Source organism: Lissotriton vulgaris, chromosome 8 (genome assembly GCF_964263255.1).
Source record: "Lissotriton vulgaris chromosome 8, aLisVul1.2, whole genome shotgun sequence".
NCBI classification, from domain to species: Eukaryota; Metazoa; Chordata; class Amphibia; order Caudata; family Salamandridae; genus Lissotriton; species Lissotriton vulgaris.
Genome location: NC_141696.1, coordinates 579,129,916 through 579,154,519, shown reverse-complemented (window position 1 = coordinate 579,154,519; position 24,604 = coordinate 579,129,916). Strand labels below are relative to the sequence as shown.

The 24,604-nt window shown below is 47.1% G+C and overlaps 1 protein-coding gene across 2 annotated transcripts in view; it reads left to right on the top strand.

Annotated features, from left to right (window-relative positions):
- ARL13B (ARF like GTPase 13B) overlaps window positions 1-22,796 on the top strand; it is an 836,406-nt gene extending 813,610 nt beyond the window's left edge. For both annotated transcript variants that reach the window (XM_086934423.1, XM_086934422.1), the window contains one exon: window positions 21,697-22,796. In XM_086934423.1, the coding sequence (XP_086790549.1) occupies window positions 21,697-21,773 (77 nt within the window). In that variant the 3' untranslated portion in view covers window positions 21,774-22,796. The remainder of the gene's footprint in view (window positions 1-21,696) is intronic.
- The last annotated feature ends 1,808 nt before the right edge of the window (window positions 22,797-24,604 follow it).

The following is a 24,604-nucleotide window of genomic DNA, read 5'->3' as shown; positions in this document are numbered from 1 at the left end:
TGATAACGTAGTCAATGAAGCGCAAATATTTTTCTGTATACTTCCAGATCCAGTGTAGCATACACCTCACGTGTTTCTTGATAGTAATGCTGCAGAATATCTGGCATCCTGCCTCTTTTTATGACTCTAGGGAAGCTTCTGATACTTCATGCCTTATATATTTTTTGACTGTCTAATATCCTCTCTATGGATATGATGAGACCCACCAAATAGAAAAGTATGGTGTCTGCATATTGAGAAATGAGATCTTCCCATTCCTTAAATATGGTAAATTATCTGGGCATGAATCGTGATTGGTACGGATGTTTCATGGTAACTATAGCTCTGTAGAGTCTATTGATGACAGTCTAAGCAAATATTTTGATTTGAGCATTCAAAAGCAAAGTTTGCCTATTTGACAACCATTACTCTGGGGGTTTACTCTGCTTATGGCTGTGGAATATGGTGATTTGAATTAGGGATCTTAGTGGGGCAGTCCAGCTCTCACACCTCTTCTAATAATATCTACATATTTGGCTTCACTTTCACAGATAGTTGTTCAAACACTTCCGCCCGGAAGACTTTTCAGTTCAGGTGTTGTCCGCCCTTTTATCTGCATGAGTGGTTCAACCATATATTAAACAGTCTGGTGTTTGGTAATGCAGCTGTCAGCCATGCCTCTCTTTCACTGTTAGCTCCAGATCAGATTAGGAAAATGACAGCCTTTCAATAAGTTTGGGATAATGCATACATTTTAGCTGCATTGTTCTCAACCACCTGCAGAAACAGCAGTTAAAGAAGGATGAGTCAGCTGATGGATGCCCAAGTCATAGGGAGGGGCTGCACAAATATTGTTGTGAAGGTGGGCTGCAGGATTGCAGTGTCTCTTTGCGAGATTGACAATAACAGACATACCCTTGGCACTGGCTCTTTATTAATAAGAAAAGAAAGTCTTCCTTGTTGTTCTGTTTTGCCGAGTGTTTCCCTGTGTCCTGTCCCATTATGCTCAGCTAGTTTGTAAGGATTTTAAAGCTGTATTGTCCGGAATTATATTCAGATGCTTTTGGGGTAGTGTATCGGTCATTTGTACAATTTATTCTTTCTGATTTTGTCAATCAATCCTTCCTTGGTCTAACAATATTAGGCATAGCCTCTCCAGCTCCAAAGGTCTTATGGTAATAATCAGTGGTCCTGATGCTTTCTTCTTACCGCAGATTTCTCACATTAGTATAATCTTAAATTGCGGAACTTGGTCTGGAAACGTCATAGCAGTGCCGCTTTGTGGCGTCCTGTGACTCTCTGCTAATTCCAAACCACTACTGAATTAGTGGAGCAGGGCTGCATAGAAATTCCAACCCTGTGTGCTGGCATCAGTCCATTTCTGTGCCTTCCGACGCGGATCTGGACCTCTTCTCCTAACTTTGTCAGTTTTCTAACATTTTTAAAATAATTTCATTAGTGTTCTAGGGAATAATGTCCCTACCCAAAACATGTTTCAATCAAAGCCATTACTGCAGTAAAGCAGATGTCGGTCACAGAGCCGCATGAGGTGTGTCTCTGGTTCCTGGACTCAGCACACAACTCTTAAGACGGTTAATAAATGTTCCTTTGTGCACCCGAAGGTGATTTGAGCCTGAAGGTGAAGCTGTATGTTGCAGAACACAAGAAGGAGCAGCCTTTGCGTAGGTCCAACTCATGTCTCAAGTCGGGGACTCCTGTTCAGTCCCAGTCCTAAAGCCATTTCCACAACCTCTCAAATTAATGCATAAAATACTCTGAAATAAGTCAGGCCTCTTTGACCCAGACTATCCACAATGGGCAGGACGTAACCAAATAAGTTATCCATGCAGGTCTGGATACTACAGATTGCCTGGAGAGGGCAGTAGATTAGAGTGTTGTCCTTCGTCAACATGCATAGATGCAGTCCACACGATTCTCAGGTTATGTACACAAATCCCTCATGCATATGCCTTTTGATATGTCCCGCCTTTTCAGTGAAAACACAGACTCTGCGATGGAGCACTTTAAGGACAGCAAATCTACAATATGCTCCATGGGTCTGTTGACCCCTCTCAGACAGTTGCTGCTTAAATTCAGCATGTTGAGAGGCTATTCCAGAGTGCTGGCTTATAGTCTGAGACTGTTTCTCAGCCAGTGATGCAGCAGACACCCCAGTCCCTTAGAGGCTGTGGTCAAGTTGGCAGCATGCCGGCCAGCTGAGGCATCAGTCTTCCAATTCCATTTCCCCTGCTGCAGTGACCACCAAACAATTTACTTTGCCATTAGTGGTGCATTCCCAACTAGTGGGGGACAGAATTCCCATTTCCTCCCAGGTTGACGATCTATCATGATCAACAGATGAGCTTTACAAATTGTTAAACATGACTATACCCTGCCTTTTCTTTCTGCCTGCACACTATTCCTCCCACATCAGAGCACATTTCAGAAAAGCACCTGTCCATTCTAATACATGTGGTGCCTTGTTGCTTTTAAAGGGTCCTAGCGAGATGTGGCCGAACTTGAAAAGAGGTAGAAGTTGTTACTCTTTCCATTTCCTTGATCTGAAGAAGAACAGGGGCCTGAGGTCTGTTCTAGTCTTTCTGCCTCTGAATGCCTTCCTATGGAATGAGAAATTCAGACTGCTCAGGCTGGCCCAGCTCCTATCCGCTCTGGACCTGGGCGACGGGATGGTGTCCTTGGACGTGCAGGACCCATATTTTCATATAATTGTCCTGCAGTCCCACTGAGATATACAGTTAAAGGTGGGCCAGGGACATTTTCAGTTTTTTTTGCTCCCCTTCAGCCTCACCAGCACCCCTTGGGTGTTCACATAAGTGATGGTGGTGGTCAATGCCCTTCTTCGGAGGTCAGGGATATGGGTAGCCCTGTCTGTTAAATGTTGGATAACCGCAATCAGTTGTGGATCATGCCCAGGCAGCGGCCAACCTCTTGACATCATTGGGATTCACTATCAATGAGCCGAAGTCCCACAGGATTCTCTCAGAGACTTCCATTCATTGCAGCAATACTGGACACTGTGGAATTCAGGATATTCCCTCTGCCAGAACAAGTACACGAGATTCAGGCTGTGATCCTGCTGGTCGGGTTTGGTACAGGATCACTCTGAGAGGAGCTCTGAGGCATCTTGGCCTTATATCCTCTTGTATCCACATCACAGTACCAAGTGGCACATTTGTGCTCTGCAATGGAGTTTGAAGTTCCAGTAGGGTCCAGAATCAAGGCAGTCTGACCCCGGTCGCAGAGTAGATGGCTCAGGATTGCAATGGCGGCTGCTGGAAATCAGTTGGTCCAGTGGAAAGCCCCTCTCCCATCCACACCCAGAGCTGACCGTGGTGACAAACGTGTCCCTGCTGGACTGCAGAGGTCATCTGAGGGAGTTGGAGGTCAGGGGACTCTGCTCTCCAGCAGAGGGCCGACTGTACATCAAACTGCTTGACTTTTTGGCCATTCGTCTGGCTTTGAAGGCTTCCCTGCTATCCATCAAGGGGAGGCTGGGGCAGGTTCTCATGTACAACACCACTGTCATATGGTACATTAACAGGTAGAGCAAAGTTTATTTCTGGGTCCTGAGGTCATCTGGAGGTGACAGGAAGATCATGGCATCTTTTTATTTGCAAGCCACCTAGCAGGGTCCCTAAATGCCTGAGCGAACAAACTGGCAGATCTAAGTGACCCCTGCATACTGAGGTGTTGCAGGGCATCTTCCAACAGTGGTGAGAAGTGTGGTTAGATCTTTTCCACACCATTGAGACTACTCAGTGTTGAAAGTTTTGCGCGTCACAGTACCACAAGAGCACTTTCTAGCAAAATGCATTCCGGCTGAATGATACAATGGACTCCTGTACTCCTTCCTGCCCCTGCCTGTCCTGCCCAGAGTTCTGAAAAATATTTGGAACAATCCTGCCCAAGTCATCCCTAGTGGCTCCAGGTTTGGCCAGGCAAGAGTGGCACCCAGACCTTCTAGGCATAAGCATCTGTCTTCCGATCAGGCTGTGACTTTGTGATGGCCTCCTGTCTCAGTACTAGGGCAGGCTTCTGTTGGATACATCTGCCTGTGGATTCCTCATCTTGTGAATATCCCCTGCGTCAGCCGCATTCGGAAATTTTTCGTAACGCTCCACGTCGACGAGGACGACGTCACAAAAGCATGGCGCCGTCTACGCTAACGGTTTTCTGAGACTCTCCGTACTTGTGTGGTTACTTTGTATTTTTGGCTTGTTATTCTTGTTGCCTTTTGAAGATGTCTTCGAGAAATCAGGTTTCAATCCCTGTAGAGAGTGTGGGGGTCATATGTCGATCACTGGCCCCCCACAAAGTGGTGTTTATCGCCGGACCATGAAGTGGAAGGTTGCTCTTGCTGTCGCAAGATGAACCCTAAAGTCTTAAAGGAAAGAGAGGCCAAACTCCTTATGGCTGAGATGAGAAAGGAAAAGAGAGGTCGGAGAGATCAAGATCGAGGTCGAAAGAGGAGGAGCTTCGTGCGCATCCGAGATGGCTGCATGAGCACAGGGCTCCCGAGACCCTTGCCGCCCTTTGCACATATCCTGAAAGATATCTTGATTTTGAAGACGGGTTCTTGTAGATGAACCTCAGCTGACACCTTAGCTGTTTTTAAAATTTGATTTGGACTTCGGGAACCGCCGCTACGTCAATCTGAACTTTTGGGGCCCACCCCACGGCGACACCGGGGGCTTGACGCACCAAGACGCCGGGAAGTAGTTGAACAACAACGGCCTGAGGGGCTACCCTTGCTGCCCTGAACTAACTTTCGGTTTCGTTTCTGGGTCTTTGGCCTTGTCAGATCGCAAGATTGCTTCGGTCTCCCCAAGGTTTAGCCGGACTCCGCCTATCCACTGTGTGCCCGCGGTCGTGAGTGCTTTGGTGTTGAGCTACGCTGCTACTTATGCCTCTGGAGCCCACTTTTGAAGACTTCGGTGGTCTGATTGTTCACGGCCATTTTCACCAGGTTTCACGGGCCCCTTCGGGGCACACTTTTCAACATGGCAGCCAGGGCTGACAACGAAAAGCGGAAAACCAAGACGCCTCTACGGGGGGACCAGTCCAAACTAACATCATGGATCGCGATACCCATCCCAAGAGGTCCCCCGGTGGTACCAGTCGGACTCTGGAAGATGCCAAAGAAGACCCGGCGCTTCGACCGAATTGACTCTGCAGGATGTCATGGGCGCCATTGCCAATATGAAGGCTTCCATTGGCCAGCAATATGAGGCTCTCGCTCTCAAAATTGACACTGAAGCCATTGATGTTACTTTGATTAGAGCTGACTTGTCGAAGACCAATGAAAAGGTCAAGTCACTAGATCTGAAGACCTCTAGCCTCACAGCCGATGTGTCCGACCTGCAGACGGAAATCGGCAATCTGCGATCATCCATTGATCTCATGGCTCATCGACTGGAGGATTTTGAAAACAGGGCCCGACGCAACAACATACGCATTATTGGTGTCCCTGAAACTTCCGGAAATCCTGCTACGGACCTCCTTGTGGAAAACCTCGTCCTAAATCACCTCACCCCTACAGGCCTGAGTAAATTCTTCGCTGTGGAGCGTGCCCATCGAGTGCCGGGCGGGAAACCGAAGCCGGGTGCCCCTCCGAGGCCTATCATCGCTAGAATTTTTAATTTTAGGGACAGAGATGTTATCCTGCAGGCTTCGAGAGTGGGTGGCCCTGTAAAGTTCGAGAACACGACGGTGAGTTTCTACCCGGACTTCACCCAGCTTGTTCAGAGGCAGAGGATGGGGTTTCAGGGGGTGAAGCGAAGGCTGAGAGACATGGGCCTGAAATATGCGATGCTATTTCCAACTAGGCTTCGTGTTGAATACGAGGACCGGACGTTTTTCTTCGATCGCCCCAAGAGAGTTAGTGACTGGCTGGATACTCTACCCAAGCAGAACGACCGAACTGAGCACCCGGGTGGAGCCGAGGGTGGCGTGTCGGAGCAAGAGTGACATTATTATTCCCGACTTCCGAACAATTGACATATCATACAGCTGGGTTCGATGACTCTTAGATTACTGTGTTTTATCGACTCATACCCGAGGGTGGCGGGGGGAATGGGACTCTTTCCTCCTCCGGGGTTCTTTTTGTAGACTAGTTTAGTGTTAGGGCGACAGGCACACTGCAAGTTGGGGCGGCTTTTGAGTCTAACGCAGGGGTGCAGGGCGGGGGGTATCGTAACGGTTTCAAGTTGGGGGGTGGAGGGGGAGTTTGGGTGTTTGTTATTTTTTCTTAAGGCAACAAATTGTTTTCCTCTTTGATCGGTTACTGTGTTCGTTATGGGGTGGATTCTGCATTCCTTTCCAGGATGGGGGGTAGTGGGTTGAAGCTAATGTGTTGGAATGTCAATGGATTGGGAGATAGGATAAAACGGGGAGTGGTGCTACAGTTATTGCGGCGCCTCTCCCCTGATATAGTACTATTGCAGGAAACGCATTTGATTGGGAACACATGTCATGCTATGAATCGGCGAGGGTATCGTCTCGCGGTACACTCTGGATTTACGTCTGGTTCTAGGGGCGTGGGCATTGTTGTCAGATCCTCTCTCCCTTTGGAAATAGATGATGTGATTCTTGATGATAGGGGGCGCTACGCTGCTCTCACCGGTAGATGGGAGGGGAGGACTGTCTCACTATTACTGTATATGTCCCGCCGGGTCTACAGATCTCGACTTTTGCGGATCTTGGGCGTGTGGTACTGGGGCTCCCAGAGGGTATCCTGGTGATGGGCGGAGACTTCAACTCGGTTGTCTTCGGTAACGTGGATCGCTACTCCCCCAGAGACCTTACCAAGTCTCAATCCTGGTTGAGTGGGTTTTTGGAGACTCTGGGCCTGGTAGACTGTTGGAGGTTGATGCATCCGGAGCAGGTACAATACGCCTTCCACTCTGGGGCCCATGGCAGTCTCTCTAGACACGACTATGTTCTGATGCCAGCGGCACAAGCCTCCTCTGTCAGAGAGATCAGACACCTGGCCCGGGGCATATCAGATCACTCCCCATTGTAGCTTAGCATGGATATTAATATGAGTAACAAGGGACGGGTCGCCCCGATAAACCCCTGGTACCTTCGCAATCCCAAGACCCGTGCTGAGTTGATAAAGTCCCTCGATCACTACTTTGTTGAAAATGTGGGGTCTGTGTCCTCTGCTGTATCATTGTGGGAGGCTTTTAAGACGGTGATCCGTGGGCAGGCCCTATCTCTAATCGCTGGTGCCAAGAAAAGTAAACATGAAGAAATGGTCCGTTTAGGGACTGAAATAGCCAGGTTGGAAAGTGACCTGGAGCTTGGCGTGACCCGTGCTAAGCTTCATTCCCTCAGCCTTAAACAACTAGATTACAGAGCCCTGGTGACCGATGCTGCGAAAGTCATGAATAGAGAGCAACAGGGCAGATTGTATGATGTTGGAGATAAGCCAGGCAAATTGATTGCGTGGCTGGAAAAGAAAGAGAGGGCGAGTCGTGTGGTTCCCGTGATTGAGAAACTTGATGGAGTGTATGTGACGGATCCGGCTCATATTGTTGAGTGTTTCGTGGAACATTTCCGAACTGTGTATTCTCCGGTCTCTGATAGGCCGGAGGAAGACTCTCATTTGTTGCTCCGCGACATTGCGTTGCCCTGCCTGTCTGAGGTCGACAGAGACCTAATGGACGCAGCACTTTCGGCAGATGAGGTGGCCACCGCTATTCGTTCCGTGCGTTCCGGTAAGGCTATGGGTCCCAATGGTCTGATCATCGAATTATACAAACTGCGTCCTGACAAAATGGCACTGTATCTACGTGATATGTTTCTAGAGTCGCGAGACATCGGCTCCCTTCCGCGTGATCATCGTCTTGCTACCATTGTGGTGATTCATAAGGAGGGGAAGCCACGGGATCGCTGTGCTTCTTATAGGCCCATCTCGCTTCTAAATGCCGAACCGAAAATTCTTGCCAAATTATTAGCTAACCGACTGATAAAGGTTATTGGTGACTTGATTCACCCGGATCAGTCCGGTTTTATCCCACATCGCAATACGGCACTCAACCTGCGGCGCTTGCACGGTGTTCTCGCGAGGGCTGCGTCTCTTCGTGACCCGGCCATTTTGGCTTCGTTGGACGCTACGATGGCCTTTGATACATTAGAATGGCCTCATTTCTGGGCTGCTCTTGCGAAGTTTGGTTTTGGTTCTGGGTTCATCGGCTGGGTGAAACTTTTGTATGAGGAGCCACTGGCGCAGGTGGTCGTGAATGGCGGAGTATCTGAGTCTTTTGTCCTCGGGAGGGGCACACGGCAGGGCTTTCCGTTGTCCCCACTGCTTTTTGCCCTTGCCCTGGAGCCGCTGGCTGCCTGGTTGAGGTGGGAGCCCTCGATTAAGGGTATCCAATGGACCCCGGATTTCGAGGATCGTATATCGCTCTATGCAGATGATATTTTGTTATATCTTACGTCCCCTCGAAAATCGCGGAATGTTTTGTTTGACGTGCTTACTTCGTTTGGGAAGAACTCAGGCCTTGTGATCAATTGGACTAAATCCTGTGTGTATGTGCTTTTGGGTGATCTCCCTCCTTTGCCTCGCAGGTGCCCTATTCAGGTCTCACCTTTGGGATTCAAATATTTGGGGATTTTTATATCTCTAGACCCCTCGGCTCGCTACGAGCGTAATCTGCTCCCTCCTCTTCAGAGGTTAAAACTGGATGTTGCGCGCTGGCGCAGGTTGCCACTATCACCACTCGGGCGCGCAGCTCTTTTTAAAATGATGTCCTTACCGCGATTTCTTTACGCGCTCCAGAATACGTTCGATACTATTCCGGCGAGCTATTTTCGAGAGGTGGAGAGTCTGCAGAGACAATTAATCTGGGATGGACGTTCGCGTATCGCCCTTGTTAAACTCACACTTCCCTGGTATGACGGAGGTATAGCACTTCGGATATCAGGCGTTATTATTGGGCCTCTCAGCTGAGTGCGATCAATCATGCAACGTATGCTCCAGTCTCTAACCCGGCATTCGAGATGGATGAGTATCTGCTACTGGGCGGGGACTACAATAGGGCGCTCTATTCTAAGGTGGCGGGGAGGAATCTATCTGGGCCCACCAGAATTGCTGTACGAGTGTGGCACGATGCGAATGCGGCTGTGGGATGGAGGGATCGACTGACCCGAGCAACCCAGTTGTATGCGTCTGAAAGACTGGGATGTCTCTGGAAGACGAAAGGGTTTGAAAAATGGGATATGATTGGTATCAGTAGGGTGGGCGATCTCTGGGTCAAGGGCAAAATCAAGACCTTTGATGCATTAAAGATAGAATATGAACTGAGTGACAGGGAATTCTTCAGGTATGCACAGATTCACCATGCTTTGAATTCAGCTTTCCCTGTGGGTACCGACATCCCCGAATCCTCCCCCCTTGAAGATTGGGTCCTTGACGGCTAAGTGCCCGGTAGCACTATTTCTTTGATATACAAGAAGTTGATCAACAATCGGGCGGATCTGCTGGTGCGCCTCAGGGAGGTTTGGACCGGTGACGGCCTGGAGCTGGATGACGAGGACTGGCAATCTGCGTTGTCCTCGCCTAAGGAGGTGGCGATTCCTGCCTGTCTCCGTCTCGTTCAGCTCAAAATCTTACATCGTGTATATGTTACTGGTCCGCGCTTGATTCGTATGGGTTACTCCTCTGATGGGTTATGTAAGCGCGGTTGTGGAATGGTTGGGACCTTCCTTCATATAATTTGGGAGTGTTCGGAGGTTGCGACATTCTGGAGTCGTGTGCATGCCGTGATGGAAAGGGTCACTGGAGTAGCATTATTGCCCGAAGCTAGACGCTGCCTGTTGAATGTGTGGGAGCCGAATAATTATAACGTGGCACAGACGCAGTGGGCGACCCTTGGGAATATGATCGCTAAGAGAGACATTGCGCAGTTGTGAGGTTCCCAGCGGCCGCCCAAAGTATCGGTATGGAAGGAGAACATGGACTGGTGTATGTTCAGAGAGAAGACTGTATGTAGCGCGGGGCAGACCTAGGAAATGGAACAAAGTCTGGAGCCAGTGGAACGCATACCGTGGAAGCATATGTACGCCTCCATTTGTGGAGAGCCCAGATGTCCCCCTCTACCCCTGATCCGGCATTCCATGTATTTCGTACTTTCTGTTATCTCTGATTTGTTTCCCCGCCAACCCACCCCTCTCTTTATCACTGATCTACTGTATAACATTGTACTTAGACGTCCTTCCTCTGTGAACACATCTCCGTCTACATTGTATCATTGCCTTATTTGTTGTTGTTTTTCCTTAAAATAAAAAATAAATATTAAAAAAAAAAGATCGAGGTAGAAGTCGTCGTCTGAGCACGCTTCGAAGTCGAAAAAACACAAGAAAAAGAAGAGACACATCTCTTGGCGCCGTTCTGACAAGGATGCTGCTCCGAAGTCGACTTCACCAGCTCCTCGACATCGTAAGGACTTCGTTTCACCATCTCCTTCAGGCTCGAATCGGGTATCTCCAGTTCGTTGGCGACGCCTGAAAGATCTCCGGTTCACTCTCTGACGGCGGTTCAGTCTCTCGGTAGATGAAGCTCCAGTTCCTGAAGAGTCTGCCGCTCCATTGCCTCCACTGTCGGCGCCGGTTGGCCCGAGTCCGGTAACACCTCAATTGGATAATGTCCCGGAGGCCTACCCACCTTTCTCTGTCCTGGGTACAGATCCATCACATTACTTTAATGCAATGTATGGAGTCTTCACTAGAGCCATGTGCCCCTCTGGAATGCCTTCGGGTCCCATGGGTCCAATGACCTTTAACCTGGGAGTTCCTCAGGCTTACGCTCAGGCTCCATTCATGCCGTTTTTACCAGCGGCTCCGTCCTGGCATTTTGCGGCGCCGTGGACATCGACCCCGTATCCTTCCTCTCCGGCGCCTTCAGTTCGACCTCGTTCGACTCCGATTGTGCCTCCAGAACTAAGTTCGACGCCGGCTCCGGATCCGTCGGAGTCGCATCTGGCTCCGCCGACGCTGATTCAGAGGATGAGGTCGAGGCGCAGAGAATTTTGGAGGAACAGCGTTATCAGGCAGAAGAGGAAATGGAGGAAGGTGAGCTTGAGGAGTCGGAGGACTTGTATGAAGGACTGAAGCAAGCTAGTGGACTGGATACGTCCCAGGAGTGGGAACTTTCTCCTAATACAGATGCTCCTTCTAAGGATGTAGCTCCTTACCACACAGTGATTAGAAAAGCAGCAAAGCTTTTAGATCTGCAACTTCCAACTGCTGAGTTGAAATCTAACATTTTAACTGAGGTACTGCATTCTCCTTCCACTGTGATTGAGCCATTATTGCCCTTTAATGATGCTATCACTGAACCAGTGTTGGAAGTCTGGCGTAAACCCTTTTCAGCTCCAGCAGTATCGACGTCTGTCACTAGGAGGTACAGGGCGGCTCCAGGAGACCCGGATTTCCTTACATCTCATCCTTCTCCTGAGAGCCTGGTGGTACAAGCTGCTTGTTCTAAAAAAATCTTCTGGGGCTTTTCCTCAAGTCCCTGGGGACAGATTCTAAGAGACTTGATCAATCTGCTAAAAAGGTCTTTTCGGCAGCAAGTATGGCCTTGAAGTACACTAATGCCATTTGTCTATTGGGCCGTTACATACATGCTCTTATGGACTCCGCGAAGCAGATTGTTCTGAAATTGTCTGAAGAGGACAGATTGAATTTTAATGAAGTCTTGGCGGGTACTCAGGCGGCTGCAAGACAAGTTATACAGAGTGGTCTGGATACTGCGAACTCGGTTGCTAGAATCATGGTTTCTTCTGTTGCCACGAGGAGAAGTGCTTGGCTCCGGTCATCGGAGTTCTCTCCTGATGTACAGACTACTCTTCTTGACCTCCATTTTGATGGCTCCGGGCTTTTTGGTAAAAAGGCAGATTCAGCCTTGCAGAGGTTCAAGGACAGCAAAGCCACTGCAAAGTCTTTGGGCCTGCAGGCGCAGCCTAGAGGCTCCGGCTACAGAAAATTTCGAGGCTTTGGAAGGTTGTCCTTTTGGTCCTACAGGCAGTCTCAGCAGCAGCAACAACAGCCGAATCCTCTGTAAAGACCTACAGAGGCAAGAACAGAGGTCGTCCACTAGGTCGTCAGCCCTCCTCCTCCTCCTCCTCTACTTCTCCTATTGCCGGTTCAGCAAAGCAGCCCTAGATCCACCATCCTGGATCATGTGGGTCCTGTAGGGGGTCGGCTTACCCATTTTCTTCAAGATTTGGAATCGTTCACTACGTACTTTTGGGTTCTGAATCTGGTTCTGAATCTTGTAGAAAATGGGTATGTATGCCCTTACCTTTCGGGAATTTCCTCAAAATTACCCTCCTTGCCAAGGGGCATGTTCGAAGGAACATGTTCTACTTCTGCAGGAGGAAGTCATTACATTGCTACAGAAAGGTGTGATAGAGGTGGTCCCGGAGCGGGAGAGGGGTCAGGGATGCTACTCCCGGTAATTCCTGATTCCCAAGAAGGATGGCAGATTACATCCAATCCTGGATCTCAGGATCTTGAACCTTTTTCTGAAGCAGGAGAAGTTCAAGATGCTCACCCTTGCGCAGGTTCTTCAAGCGCTGCAACAGGAGGACTGGATAGTGTCCATCGACTTGCAGGATGCTTATTTCCACATCCCAATCCTGAAGTCGCACAGGAAGTATCTCCGTTTTATGGTAGGGTCGCAACACTATCAGTTTGCGGTTCTCCCGTTTGGTCTTACTGCTGCACCTCAAGTCTTGACCAAGGTGATTGCAGTGGTGGCAGCCCATCTCAGGAGATTGGGGATTCCGGTTTTCCCCTATCTGGACGACTGGCTGCTCTAAGCGGAGTCGCCAGAGAAGGTGCTTCATCATCTGAAGGTGGCAACCCAGTTGTTGTACAAATTGGGTTTTTCGATAAACGTGCCCAAATCCCACCTGGTGCCCTCTCAGCGCAACCTGTTCATAGGGGCGGTACTGGACACTACTGTATGTCGAGTGTTCCCGCCTCCACAAGGGATTCTCGACATACAGGAAATTATCCCTTTATTCTACAATGGAGCGGTCGTTCCAGTCCTGAAGGTCCTTCGCCTGCTCAGACTGTTTGCTTCCTGCATTCTGCTGGTCAACCATGCACGCTGGCACATGAGGGCACTCCAGTGGTGCCTCCGCAGAAAGTGGTTTCAACACAATGGGGATCTCAGGGAGTCGATCAAGATCTCCAGAGACGCTGCAGCGGATCTGTCTTGGTGGAGCGTGGAGGGCAATCTGTCTCAAGGAAGGCCCTTCCATCTTCCTCCTTTCGTGACCACAGTAATAACGGATACATCAACTCTAGGGTGGGGTGCTCATCTGGGGAACTGGGTCTTTGGTCACCAGAGGAAAGGTTGCTTCGCATCAACCTTCTAGAATTGCGGGTGATACGTTCAGCGCTCAAGGCCTTCCTCCCTTCACGGTCGATCAGTTCAGGTCCTGACGGACAACACTGCCGCGATGTGGTATGTCAACAAGCAGGGAAGAGTAGGGTTGCATCGTCTCTGCAGAGAGGCTCTGCATGTCTGGTCTTGGGTTCAGGACCACCAGATTTGTCTGATGGCAAATCATCTGGCCGGGGATCTGAACGTGCGTGAAGACAGTCTCAGTCGGCAGTTCTTCGGCGACCACGAGTGGAGGCCTCATCCAGAGGTGGTTCGTCACGTCTTTCGGACATGGGGAACCCCTCAGGTGGACCTATTTGCCACTCACAAAGAACGCTCACTGCCTGTCATTTTGCAGTCTCCAGTATCCGATGCAGGGAGCTTTGGGGGATGCGTTTCAGTTGAGTTGGAGCTCACAACTCCTTTACGCGTTTCCTCCCATACTCTTGATTCCTCGGGTTCCGAGGAAGATTCGCCAAGACCAGGCCCAAGTCATATTGACCGCCCCGGATTGGCCAAGAAAGGTGTGGTACACAGACCTACTTCACCTCTCGTCGCACCCTCCGCTCTGTCTCCCTCTCAGGGCAGACCTCCTCACACAGTTGCAGGGGAAGGTTCTACACCCCCACCTCCAGAGCTTGTACCTTCATGCCTGGAGATTGAACTCTTTCTCTCTCCCGCCTGACGTGGTGGACATTATTTTATCAGCCAAACGACACTCCACCAAGTCTATCTATTCCTACAGGTACTCCAAGTTTGTCGAATGGTGTGGAGAGAAGTCTATTGACCCTTTGAGGGCTCGTTTATCTGACATCCTTCAGTCTTGCTCTCTCTAGCCCAGCAGGACTTTGATGTGGCTACTGTAAAAGGCTATTTATCGGTTCTGTCAGCGTTCCTTTGCTTGCCGGATCAGCCGTCCTTGTTCAAATTGCCTATTGTGTTGAGGTACATTAAGGGCCTTACTAACATGGGACTTAAATCTTATCTTAACCTACTTGATGGGTTCTACCTTTGAGCCCTTGCACAAGTGTCCCTTGAGACTTTTGTCCTTTAAGACAGTTTTTCTTGTAGCCATTACCTCGGCAAGGAGGGTTAATGAGCTACAAGCTCTGATTTCGAAACCCCGTTCTTGTCCAGTCATGCTGAAAGGATGGTACTCGGTACCAGGGCTGCTTTTCTGCCTAAGGTGGTAACTCCCTTCCATCTGCGGCAGTCAGTTACCCTTCCTACCTTCTATCCTCACCCTTCCAAGGAGGAGGAGCGGCTTCATCGCTTGGACCCTAAAAGGGCGGTTAGTTTTTACCTCAATAGGACTAAAGACTTTCGTGTGGATGACCAGCTCTTCTTGGGCTTCATTGGTCGCAGGAAAGGCGGAGCGGTGCACAAGCGCACCCTTTCCAGATGGATTATCCTGTGCATCAAGATCTTTTACTCTTTGGCTGGTAAGGATCCTCCAGAGGGTATAAGAGCTCACTCTACCAGAGCAAAGTCTTCCACTTCTGCCTTGTCTAGAGGTGTTCCTGTGGAGGACATTTGTAGAGTGGCAACTTGAGCCTCCATCCACACTTTCGCAAAGCATTACTGCTTAGATTCTGAGGTGAGGAGGGATGGACACTTGGCGCGTTCCATCCTGCAGGACTTTTTGGTATAGAAGGGTGGACACCCTCCTCCGGGGGTGGGGACTGCTGTGGGACTCTATTCACAAGGTGAGGAATCCACAGGTAGATGTATCCATCAGAAGAACAAGATACTTACCTTCGGTAACGATTTTTCTCGTGGATACAGTATCTGCCTGTTGATTCCTCACTGACCCACCCACCTCCCCGTTGTCCGCCCTTGTATACCTTCAAAAAAGACAATGTTATAAGGTTTCTGTTTCTTTCATGGGAAGTGTATTATTCTATTTCTTTCCTGCATTAATTTTACACTATGTGTATTGGTTTATATGCTGTGTACTGTGTATACTTTATATTTGTTGTTGGTCCGCCCGCATGCCTCGAAGGCACGGAAAAAAGGGCGGAACTGACATTATCACGCCGACGAGGCTCTCTTATGGCTCCGGTGATGTCAGTGGAGCCGCGAGTGGAGCCATGCTATTGTGACGTCGTCCTCCTCGACATGGAGAGCTACGAAAAATTTCCGAATGCTGCTGGCGCAGGGGATATTTACAAGGTGAGGAATCCACAGGCAGATACTATATCCACCAAAAAAAGCGTTACAGAAGGTAAGTAGCTTGTTCTTCTCTTCCGCAATCTACATCCACGTGTGTAGTTTGAGTGGCGCCAATTGACTGCATTTGATTTTTCCCCTGAAGTGGTGGATGCATTTGTTGCTGCCAGACACCCTTCCACAAATGTAATTTGTGCCGGGCACTGGTATTAATGTTTGGTTTGGTATGATGATCACAAGATTGACTGCTTACAAGAAAAGTAGTCGGGCGTCAATGTCTTCTAGTTGGCATAACTGTAGGTTATTTGTCGGCACTTTGGGTCTTTCTGCATTTGCTGGACCAATCGCTCTTGATTAAATCACCTGTTCTGATGTGATGTATTTAAAGTTTGATACCAAAGGGGATGATGGACGGAGCGTTTGAGCAAATCAAACACTCACCCCCAGTCAACTGATCTGGGTTTAATCCATCACCATTCTTTAGCTCACTCGACCACCCCAGTTCAGACATGGCCATATGCAAATCAGTCGGACCCTGTGCCTCATGGGAACAGTCCAGCCCGAACTACCAAGCCATGTCTTCCCTGGACCGGAAACAACCTTCCAGGGACCGGTTTCGGGTTCATAACCCTCATCAGCCAGGCTATCTTGAATCCAGTGGCAAAGTGAGCAGGGGACCCACGTCTGGGCATACCCTGCCAACTTAGGGCCACATGACTTATACCCTAAAAGGGCTTTGAGTTTCTCTATTGGTCATGCCAAGGACCATCAACTGGACAACCAACATTTTATTGGGTTCTCTGGAGTGGAGAAAGGGAGGGCTGTGCAGAAGAAGACCTTGTTGAGGTGGATAGTCCTCTCCAATAATATCTGCAGTCCAGTGACCAGGAAACAGCCTCAGGAAGATCTGAGAGCACATTCTACCAGTTCTAAGACTTCTGCCACTGCTTCAGTATGTAGAGTGCCTCTCCTTGACATCTGCTAGGCTGCAACATGGACTTCAGTACATAGGTTTACAAAGCACCACTGCGTTGACCACTAGGTCTGGCAGGAAGAACATTTCACTTGCTCAGTCCTGCAAGGCATTTGATCTGATTCCACTTCACAGAACCTCCACCTGGAGAACTACTATGGAATTAGATGGTCAACATCCTAATGTGTAGAACATGAAAAATTAGCTTAAACCAACTTCGGGCAACTCGACTTCTGTTATCCATCTTGGATGTGGCACTGCAATACGCCACACAACTGTTTCTGTTGTTTATTCTCTGCTATAATAAAGACCTTTCAGGCTTTGCTATTATGAGAAAGAGACTTCCCCAGCCCTGCGTACTGAATAAAACACTCTGTAACATTTCGTGGTATATGTGTAAAAGCTGAGAAACACTCAACCAATGTAGTGGGATGATGAGAGAATCACTGAATGTATTATGTGTTAAATGTTTCTATTTGCTTGCTCTCCTTTGGTCAAAAGCCTGTGAACCAAGTCGAATGTATAAAATCCTTTGTATAAAGGCCTATAAAAGAGTGTGACCTCTCCAAGTGAGGAGGAGACCCTTATCGAAGTCTAGGAAGGCAAATCTATGCTGGTATTCTGTTAGAAGTATTCTGAATTCTTTGCTGTGCTCTTTATGACTGTATGCTTATAGACTATCTTAGTTGCTGGCCCAGCATATGCATTTATGTACTGTAATTGTTTGAGTCAACCTTTAAAATGTAGTCCCTTTTGTATTGTTCATTTGAGCCACACACTTTCCTTTTATTGTTCTATGATTTGATGTCACAAAATTCAAACAGAAACTGGTCCAGCTGGGAGCCCCATGGTCCAATAGGGACTACACTGGTTCTGGTCCAAATTGCCAGCATGCTGGGAGGTAAACGAGGTGGCGTAGTACGCGGACGCTACTGCTTTATTAGTCTGTGGTTAGAAGTACCCATCAGAAGAGCAAGTTCATTACATTTGTTAACGCTCTTTCTGGTGGATACTCGAACTGCTGTTCCCTCTTCTACTTCTCAACTCCCTGGTCTGTGGACGAGCCTCTTTTTAACATCTAAAAATGTCCTTATGTACTATTCAGCACATGGTTAACAACAATTCTTTATGCTTAGTTAGTTTCTGAGTGCACAGAAGGGAAAAACACAAGAAACTGATTTCAGGAGTGGTGTTTATGGGCAACACTTTCAAGATAGTGTAAAAATGTTTCCGGATCCAGTCTTTGGCCTGGGAAGTATGCTAACGTGAGGACTTTGCTGCAGACAGAGTATCCACCCAAGCAGCATTCATGAAGGTAACTTTTTCTTATTAGAAGTTCCCTTACAATAGGGGGAGGGATGTGAAAATGATTCTGTAATTCCCATTGCTGCCCTCTCATCAGTTGGAAAGTCTCTACCAGACGATAAGAGGATTTCCTGATGGATATTTCTAACCACAGTTTGCTCATCTTTTGAATATTCTTTAGGTGTCAGACTGAATTTTCAAGCTTTTTTTGCAGTACACCTTCATGCCTGTAAGCGGCATTGTACTTCTCCATTCCACTTCTGATGTGACTTACAGAATCACATATAGGGCCACTCACACACGAGAACATTATATCCCTTCTTTCCACTCAATCACTTGCGAATCTGGAGCAATCACTCGTCAATTAACAAGATTTTTTTCTCAAAATTCTTTTTAAAAATCCAGTGTTTAAGGGAAGTTTTCACCTCCCAAGACTACAAGGTTTAAACCTTGTAAGAACTGTCACAAGCAAATGTGTGTGACAGAACCCTATCAAGTCTGCCTGTGGTGTCTGGGGCCAGTACACTAATCCAAGGTCTGCAGTAACTGCCCTCTGATGAATCCCAAGCCCATATGGAACTCTGAGTCAAAGCACTACTTTTCTGAATACCAATACTCCACACTGTGACTGGTCGAAGGGAAGGTTTTGTTCCTCAAGTTCCTCTGGCTGATCATTGTCGCGTCAGAGAAAAAGCATAAAAAGTCTAAGTGCAATTGGCGCCTTCCCACCATTCTCAAACTCCAGAAGAGAGGTAAGGGTGTCAACGTGCCTCCAGATCCCGCTCCCAGAGTTTCTCCCCTTCGGAGTCGATTCCAAAGCTTGTCCTGAGGCAACCTAAGTTTACAGGGCCATGTGCAACTCCACAGCAAATATAAACATTTTGTGAAGCCATGCTGCAACTCTTTGGCACAACCAGCTCCTGCAGGCCTCTGGGCCTCAAGGAACAGCAAGGTTCTCCAACTGGGTCTCAACCGGTGCGTGCACCCTTGGCACCAGTTGGACCAGCTATGGGCTCTGCACCAGCTTTGCTGCCTGCTCTGATTCTGGTGCCAGGGAACTCCAGACCCGGGAGCTTCAAAGTTGATGCTGGTCAACAAAGCACATCCTATTGTGCTCTCTGACTCAAAGTCAACATTACTTTGGCCAAGGCCATGCACTGATCCCCCTGGGTCTCAGCCTTTGCCAACCTTTCAGATTCCGATACTTTGCCCCTGCCATGAGGAAGGGTCCAATCCAGTCACGCTTCATTTGGAAAGGGATCTGACAATGATGCATATGGTGCTGGTAATAAATTTGCCCAATCATACATAGAGGACATTTGGTACAAGAACCTTTATGATGCCAGTGGTCTGGAAACCACACCACTGGGCTAGTTTCACCTTTGGTTCGTGCCACGGAAGTAAGCTCCTCCTTCACCATAGTCATGCGTAGGGTGCCTCTGCCTCTCGACCACCAGGTACCTAATATGAAGCCCTCACAGACACCCTTCAGCCTTTTCCCACAGACCATGTGGACAACAGGGGCAGCACAGCCTTCTGTCCTTCCCGCAGCCTCAAAGCTTCTTTAGCCAGTTCTTCAGGGCAGACACCCACCCAGTCGAGGCAGGAGCTGACATTTTCTGCCAGGGTGGCAGTTAATAACTTTGGACAAGTGGGTCCTCGAGATTGTCCAGCGGCTTTACGCCCTTCCATTTCTTTTCACCCCACCGCACCTTCCACCCTCCTCAAAACTATTGAGGACCAGCTTATCCCTCTTGCAGCAGGGAGTGCAAGCTCCTCTGGCAAAAGGAGCTAATGAGAGGGTGCCAGCTTCATTAGTAGGCTGTGATTGTTAATCCTGCTGCTTTCTAGTGCCAAAGAAGGATAGAGGCCTTTATCCTATTTTAGGGATATACCCTATCAATATCTTCCTGCAGAAAGACAAATTCAAGTTAATCACTCTGGCCCAGGTCTAGGCTGCCTTTGATCCTGGATATGGGAAAATAGCAATGAACCTGTAGGACTCCTCTTTGAGCATGCCCTTCCTGCAGGCCTACAGGCCTGCAGGAAGGGCATAAGCATTTGCAGTTTCCTCAGCTCCCTTTTGACCTTAATATTGCCCTTCGGTTGTTCTTGAAAGTAATGATTGTGGTTGCAGCACTTCTTCAGAGGTCATGGTTTCCACTCTTCCCATACCTTGACGAAAGGCAGTTGAAGGTTGACTCACCCGAGGCAGACAACACCCACCTCCAGACAATGGCGAACCTCCTCTTTTAATTGGGGTTCACTATAAACGTGCGGAGGTCACACCTGACTCCTTCACAGATGCTCCCTTTCTGAGCCATTCTGGATACAGTGCAGTTGTGTGCCTTCCTCCAGGACTGGAGAACTCAGGACATTCGGGCTATGATGCAGATGTTTCAGCCTCTGACCTGGGTTTCAGTAAAGATGACTTTCAGTCTGCTGGCATCCTGCATCCTTTTAGTCAAGCATGCCAGGTGCCTGTGGTACAGCATCAAGGGGACCTCTCTGATCACGGACAAATGTTGTCAGAGACTGGAAAAGACGTGCAGTGGTGGTTGCTGTACCACAATTAGGTCCGCGGCAGATCCCTCTCCCTATCCCATCTAAAGTCAGTGGGAATCAATGCATTGCTTCTGGATAGTGGCAGCTACTTGGGAGATGTGTAGTAGACCAGAGGCATTTGGTCTCCGGTGGAGTCCTAGCTCCACATCAACCGTTTGGTGCTGCAGGCTGTCCTTTTGGCATTGAGAGCCTTCCTACCATTCATTCAAGGAAGACTGGTGCAGGTGCTTATGAACAACACCATCACTATGTGGCATTACAAAAACCAGGATGTGGTAGGATTGTTGACCCTGTATCATTAGGCACTACCTTTTTGTAAGTGGTTGAAACACCAGGGGAGATGTACCTGGTGGTGCATACAAACAAATCTCAAATGGCACTTGCAGGCGGAAGTGGGGCAAGTCCTCTGTTTGCATTGACTTGTATGCAGCTTTGCCTTCGAGCCGCTCTCCTGTGCGCTTTAACACCACCTTTCTCTTTCCTGTTTGTTCGCTTCCGCCCGACCACATGGCTTTGTCTCCATTTGCTTCCCTTGCCGGTCCCTTGTGTTGCTACTGCTCATCCACACACTCTTTGTTGCTTCCCCCCGCAATCCCTCATTTTGCTTCCGCCTGCCCTGCATATTGCTTCCCTTGCCCTCCTGTTGCTTACCCACTCTCTATGTTGCGTCCCCTACCTGCATTGTTTACAGCATAGCTAAAACCATTGGCAAAGCCAGTAGGTCCCAAAGGTGAGACAAACTGTCCTTGCTAATGCTTGTTTGCCTTTGCACCGTTCTTCTTTTTTCTGCTATGTACATCACAACGCTCTCTTCTCTTCCTCTCTCATATGCTGTAACCTCATGACGTTTGATTCTGCGCCAGTGCTGTTGTGTTTATTTTTTTTATTGGAAAATGTTAACACAGAATACCTTAAAACCTACATGTAATAGTGCACCAGACACAGCTGTTTGTTTTGCTCAACTCCAGGCTGAGCCGTGCTTTTGTAGGGTCTTCATGTTGGTTGGATTAAATAAGCTAAGCAAGCTTTTATTCTACATGGAAATGTCTCAGATGTTAATTTCCTCTGCCTAAACTTCAGTCATTACAGATGTAATATGTGAGGTGAAGCCACCCAGTATTTTCACGTTTCTGCATTCATTTTCATTTATTACTTGCTTTCTTTCTTTAAACGGAATGTTTCTACATGTTTGTGACCACTTCAATGTCTGCCATGAAAGTTTTATTTATATATTACTAACCCCTCTTTTTTATATAACCCCTTTATTGTTTGTCTTCAAAAGATTTTTATGGGAAGCCGCTGCCTCCACTTGCTCTACGACAGCGACCCAACAGTGAAGCTCAGGATGTGATCTCCTAACATGACGCTCAATTGTAGTTTTGCAGAATATTTCCTTAAAAAAAATGAAAAGGAGCCTTTGTGTGAGCTGGAAGTGACTACCAATACATAAAACTTCTATGTAATCCGGAGACAGCAACTTTTTTCAGAAATTCTATGGTCCACAGCCTATGGCTTGAATGATTCACTGGAGCTAATCCTGACAAACCGCAATGAGCTTCAAGATAACTTGCGTATGGAAAGAGATAAAGGTCCATTTTACCCGCCAGTATTTCCAGTCACAGCATATAGGGTTGCAGACTAATCCTTCCGACCTGCAGTGATTGGTACTTATCAACATCAAAACCATGTTTTGGATATGTGTATATCAGAACAGTATTTTTATAGACCACCATGAGTCGCTTTTGGAATCCTCATGCACTTGCCGAAAATGGTATCCATGTGTGGCTGAAGAGTTAATAATATGTTGATGGTTTTCATTATATTTTTTAGTCTGGTCCCACCTGCTTTTTCAGAAATGTAAATAATGTAACTACATTGTCCAGACAATTGAGCTGGTATGAGCAGATTTTATACAGCATTTAACTGTACAGCTTGTATAGATCCTATTTATGTTTTTTAATGCTCTGTACCAGCCATTGCTTCTTTTACATATCAGCTTTTTCTCTCAAAATCCTCATTGTCCACATGAAGTGTTCCCAACAAGATTTGTTTTACCGGTCCTCTTCATGATGTGGAGTTGTTCTTTGAAATATTTAACAATATATATATATACAGTGACATAATTTTTCATTTATATGGCATTTTACAGTTCTTGTGTTTTAATTGCTCTTTGAAATTAGTTAATTGCAACTAGCGCGAACTTTAAAATTAGTAGTTAATAACAACTAGCGCCATCACTTTCTTTGTCTGAGGTACACTCCGTAATGGTCCCTGAAATGGACCCAGTGTTACTAGAAAGGAGACCAGCAACAAAAGAATCATGGACTGCCTCTATAATGTAATATTGAACAAACAGTCCAATAAAGTTTAGTTTATTCCACCTTATTATGCTGGCACTTAGAAAGAGGCTAAACAATACATTATTGGTACACTTGTGGAAAATGGGCTGCAGTGCTTCAAACCCTGATGTGGCACAATCTAGAAAAGCAGTTTTTTAAGCAGGAGGTTATTAATATATTAATACAATCTCTGCCTATTGGAATGTAGCATCACTCATAGTCAATTGGATGAGCTTTAGTATGAATGTGAAATGACTAGTTAGTCCTTCAAAATGCTACCCATTTCCTAATTGCATTGTCACCCATAATTCCCTGAACACTGGTATCACTCCAGTTAGAGTGAAACTTTGCAAAGTTGAGGTTCTGGTGCCTGGGTAGAAGAATCAGGTCACAGTTGCGGGATTCTGCTTTTACTGTGTAGAACACTGTGTCACATTGCTCTGTTCCGCAATCATTTATTATTAAGAAATCTTTACACTAAAATACAGATTGGTAGAAATGTAATCCTTATAATACCTGGAGCTTTGACTTATGATGAGGCTGTAACAAGGGTTTATTATGTCTCGTCAGAGGCACAGAGCTCTTCATGGATTATGGGAATGCAGTACGAAAGTGGAGGTTTGGTTCTGGGATACTAGGGAACCTGCCTCTTCACTATTGCCCTCCCTTTATTGGTTTTTAAGCCTTAGTTATGCAAATACGATTTAATATTTCATTTATTAAGAGGTAGCCGTAACGTGTCGCATGTGGGGAAAAAACTGTTTTTACGGGCAAATACAAAACCACAGTTTTTTTTTTGTTATGAGAATCTGAAATCATTTTGCGTCAAGTTCATGATAATGATTTGAATATCATATAGAATAGCAATAGTGTAAAATAGGGTCAAGTCAGAATTTACTTACCCTATTTGGAATGAGAAAAACTGTGGTTTGTTTTAATTGTTCTGCAGTAACTTAAAGTGATTAGCTGTTAAACTTCTCAGGTTTGTCAATCAAAGGCGGCTTACAACATCATGTTTGAGTAAGCGACTCACTCCAATATTTAGTGCAGTAAGTGCAATCAATAAACATAAGTTTTCTTTTTATACTCAATCAAGATTGAGTAAAGAAATTGTGAACTGTGAAACAGATCAAACTAAATTGCAGTTACTATTAGCATACATATCCATTCTGAAACAACGTTTTGGAATTAGAATATTATATCTTCTCCATGCTCACTACATTCTTAGAAACAATTGGAATGAAACTTTCCATACAGAGTCACATCCAGAATCTCCTTACTAAGTCATTTTCAACTAGTGCATTTTTTAATAGGTCACAGCATGTCACAAACGTCAAGAATAAAGTTTGTATTTAGCTTTAGAACTGAAATTTGTGCAAATAATCACAAATTACAATAGTTCCATACACTACATCTCCGTCATCCCATAGAAACTGTTAGACCAAAGCAGTCTTTAAATCTCAAGGGCAGTATAGCATTTCTTCTAGAATGACTTTCAGAAGATGGAAGTTGGCTTTGTCCTATAGTTCCTCCTCCACTGAACACATTATTGTCCAATACAGATGCATCAGAAAGTAGAGTATTGAAGGGGGCTCTTGTAGAACAATTGACTTCAGATAAAAAATGTACTAGGTATTCAGATGGACTAGGTTTGACCACAACCACACACGAACCATTCCACCACTGGCCATTCTCCAATAAAAGAGGGTGCCCTTTCTCTTAATGACATGACAAGGCTCACTATGGTTGCTCTCTGGTCACTTGTCACATGCATACAGGGGTCTATTACGATGCTGGTCAGAAAGCATTCCGACTGAATCTGTCTCCGAATGGTTTCCGACCGAATCTGAT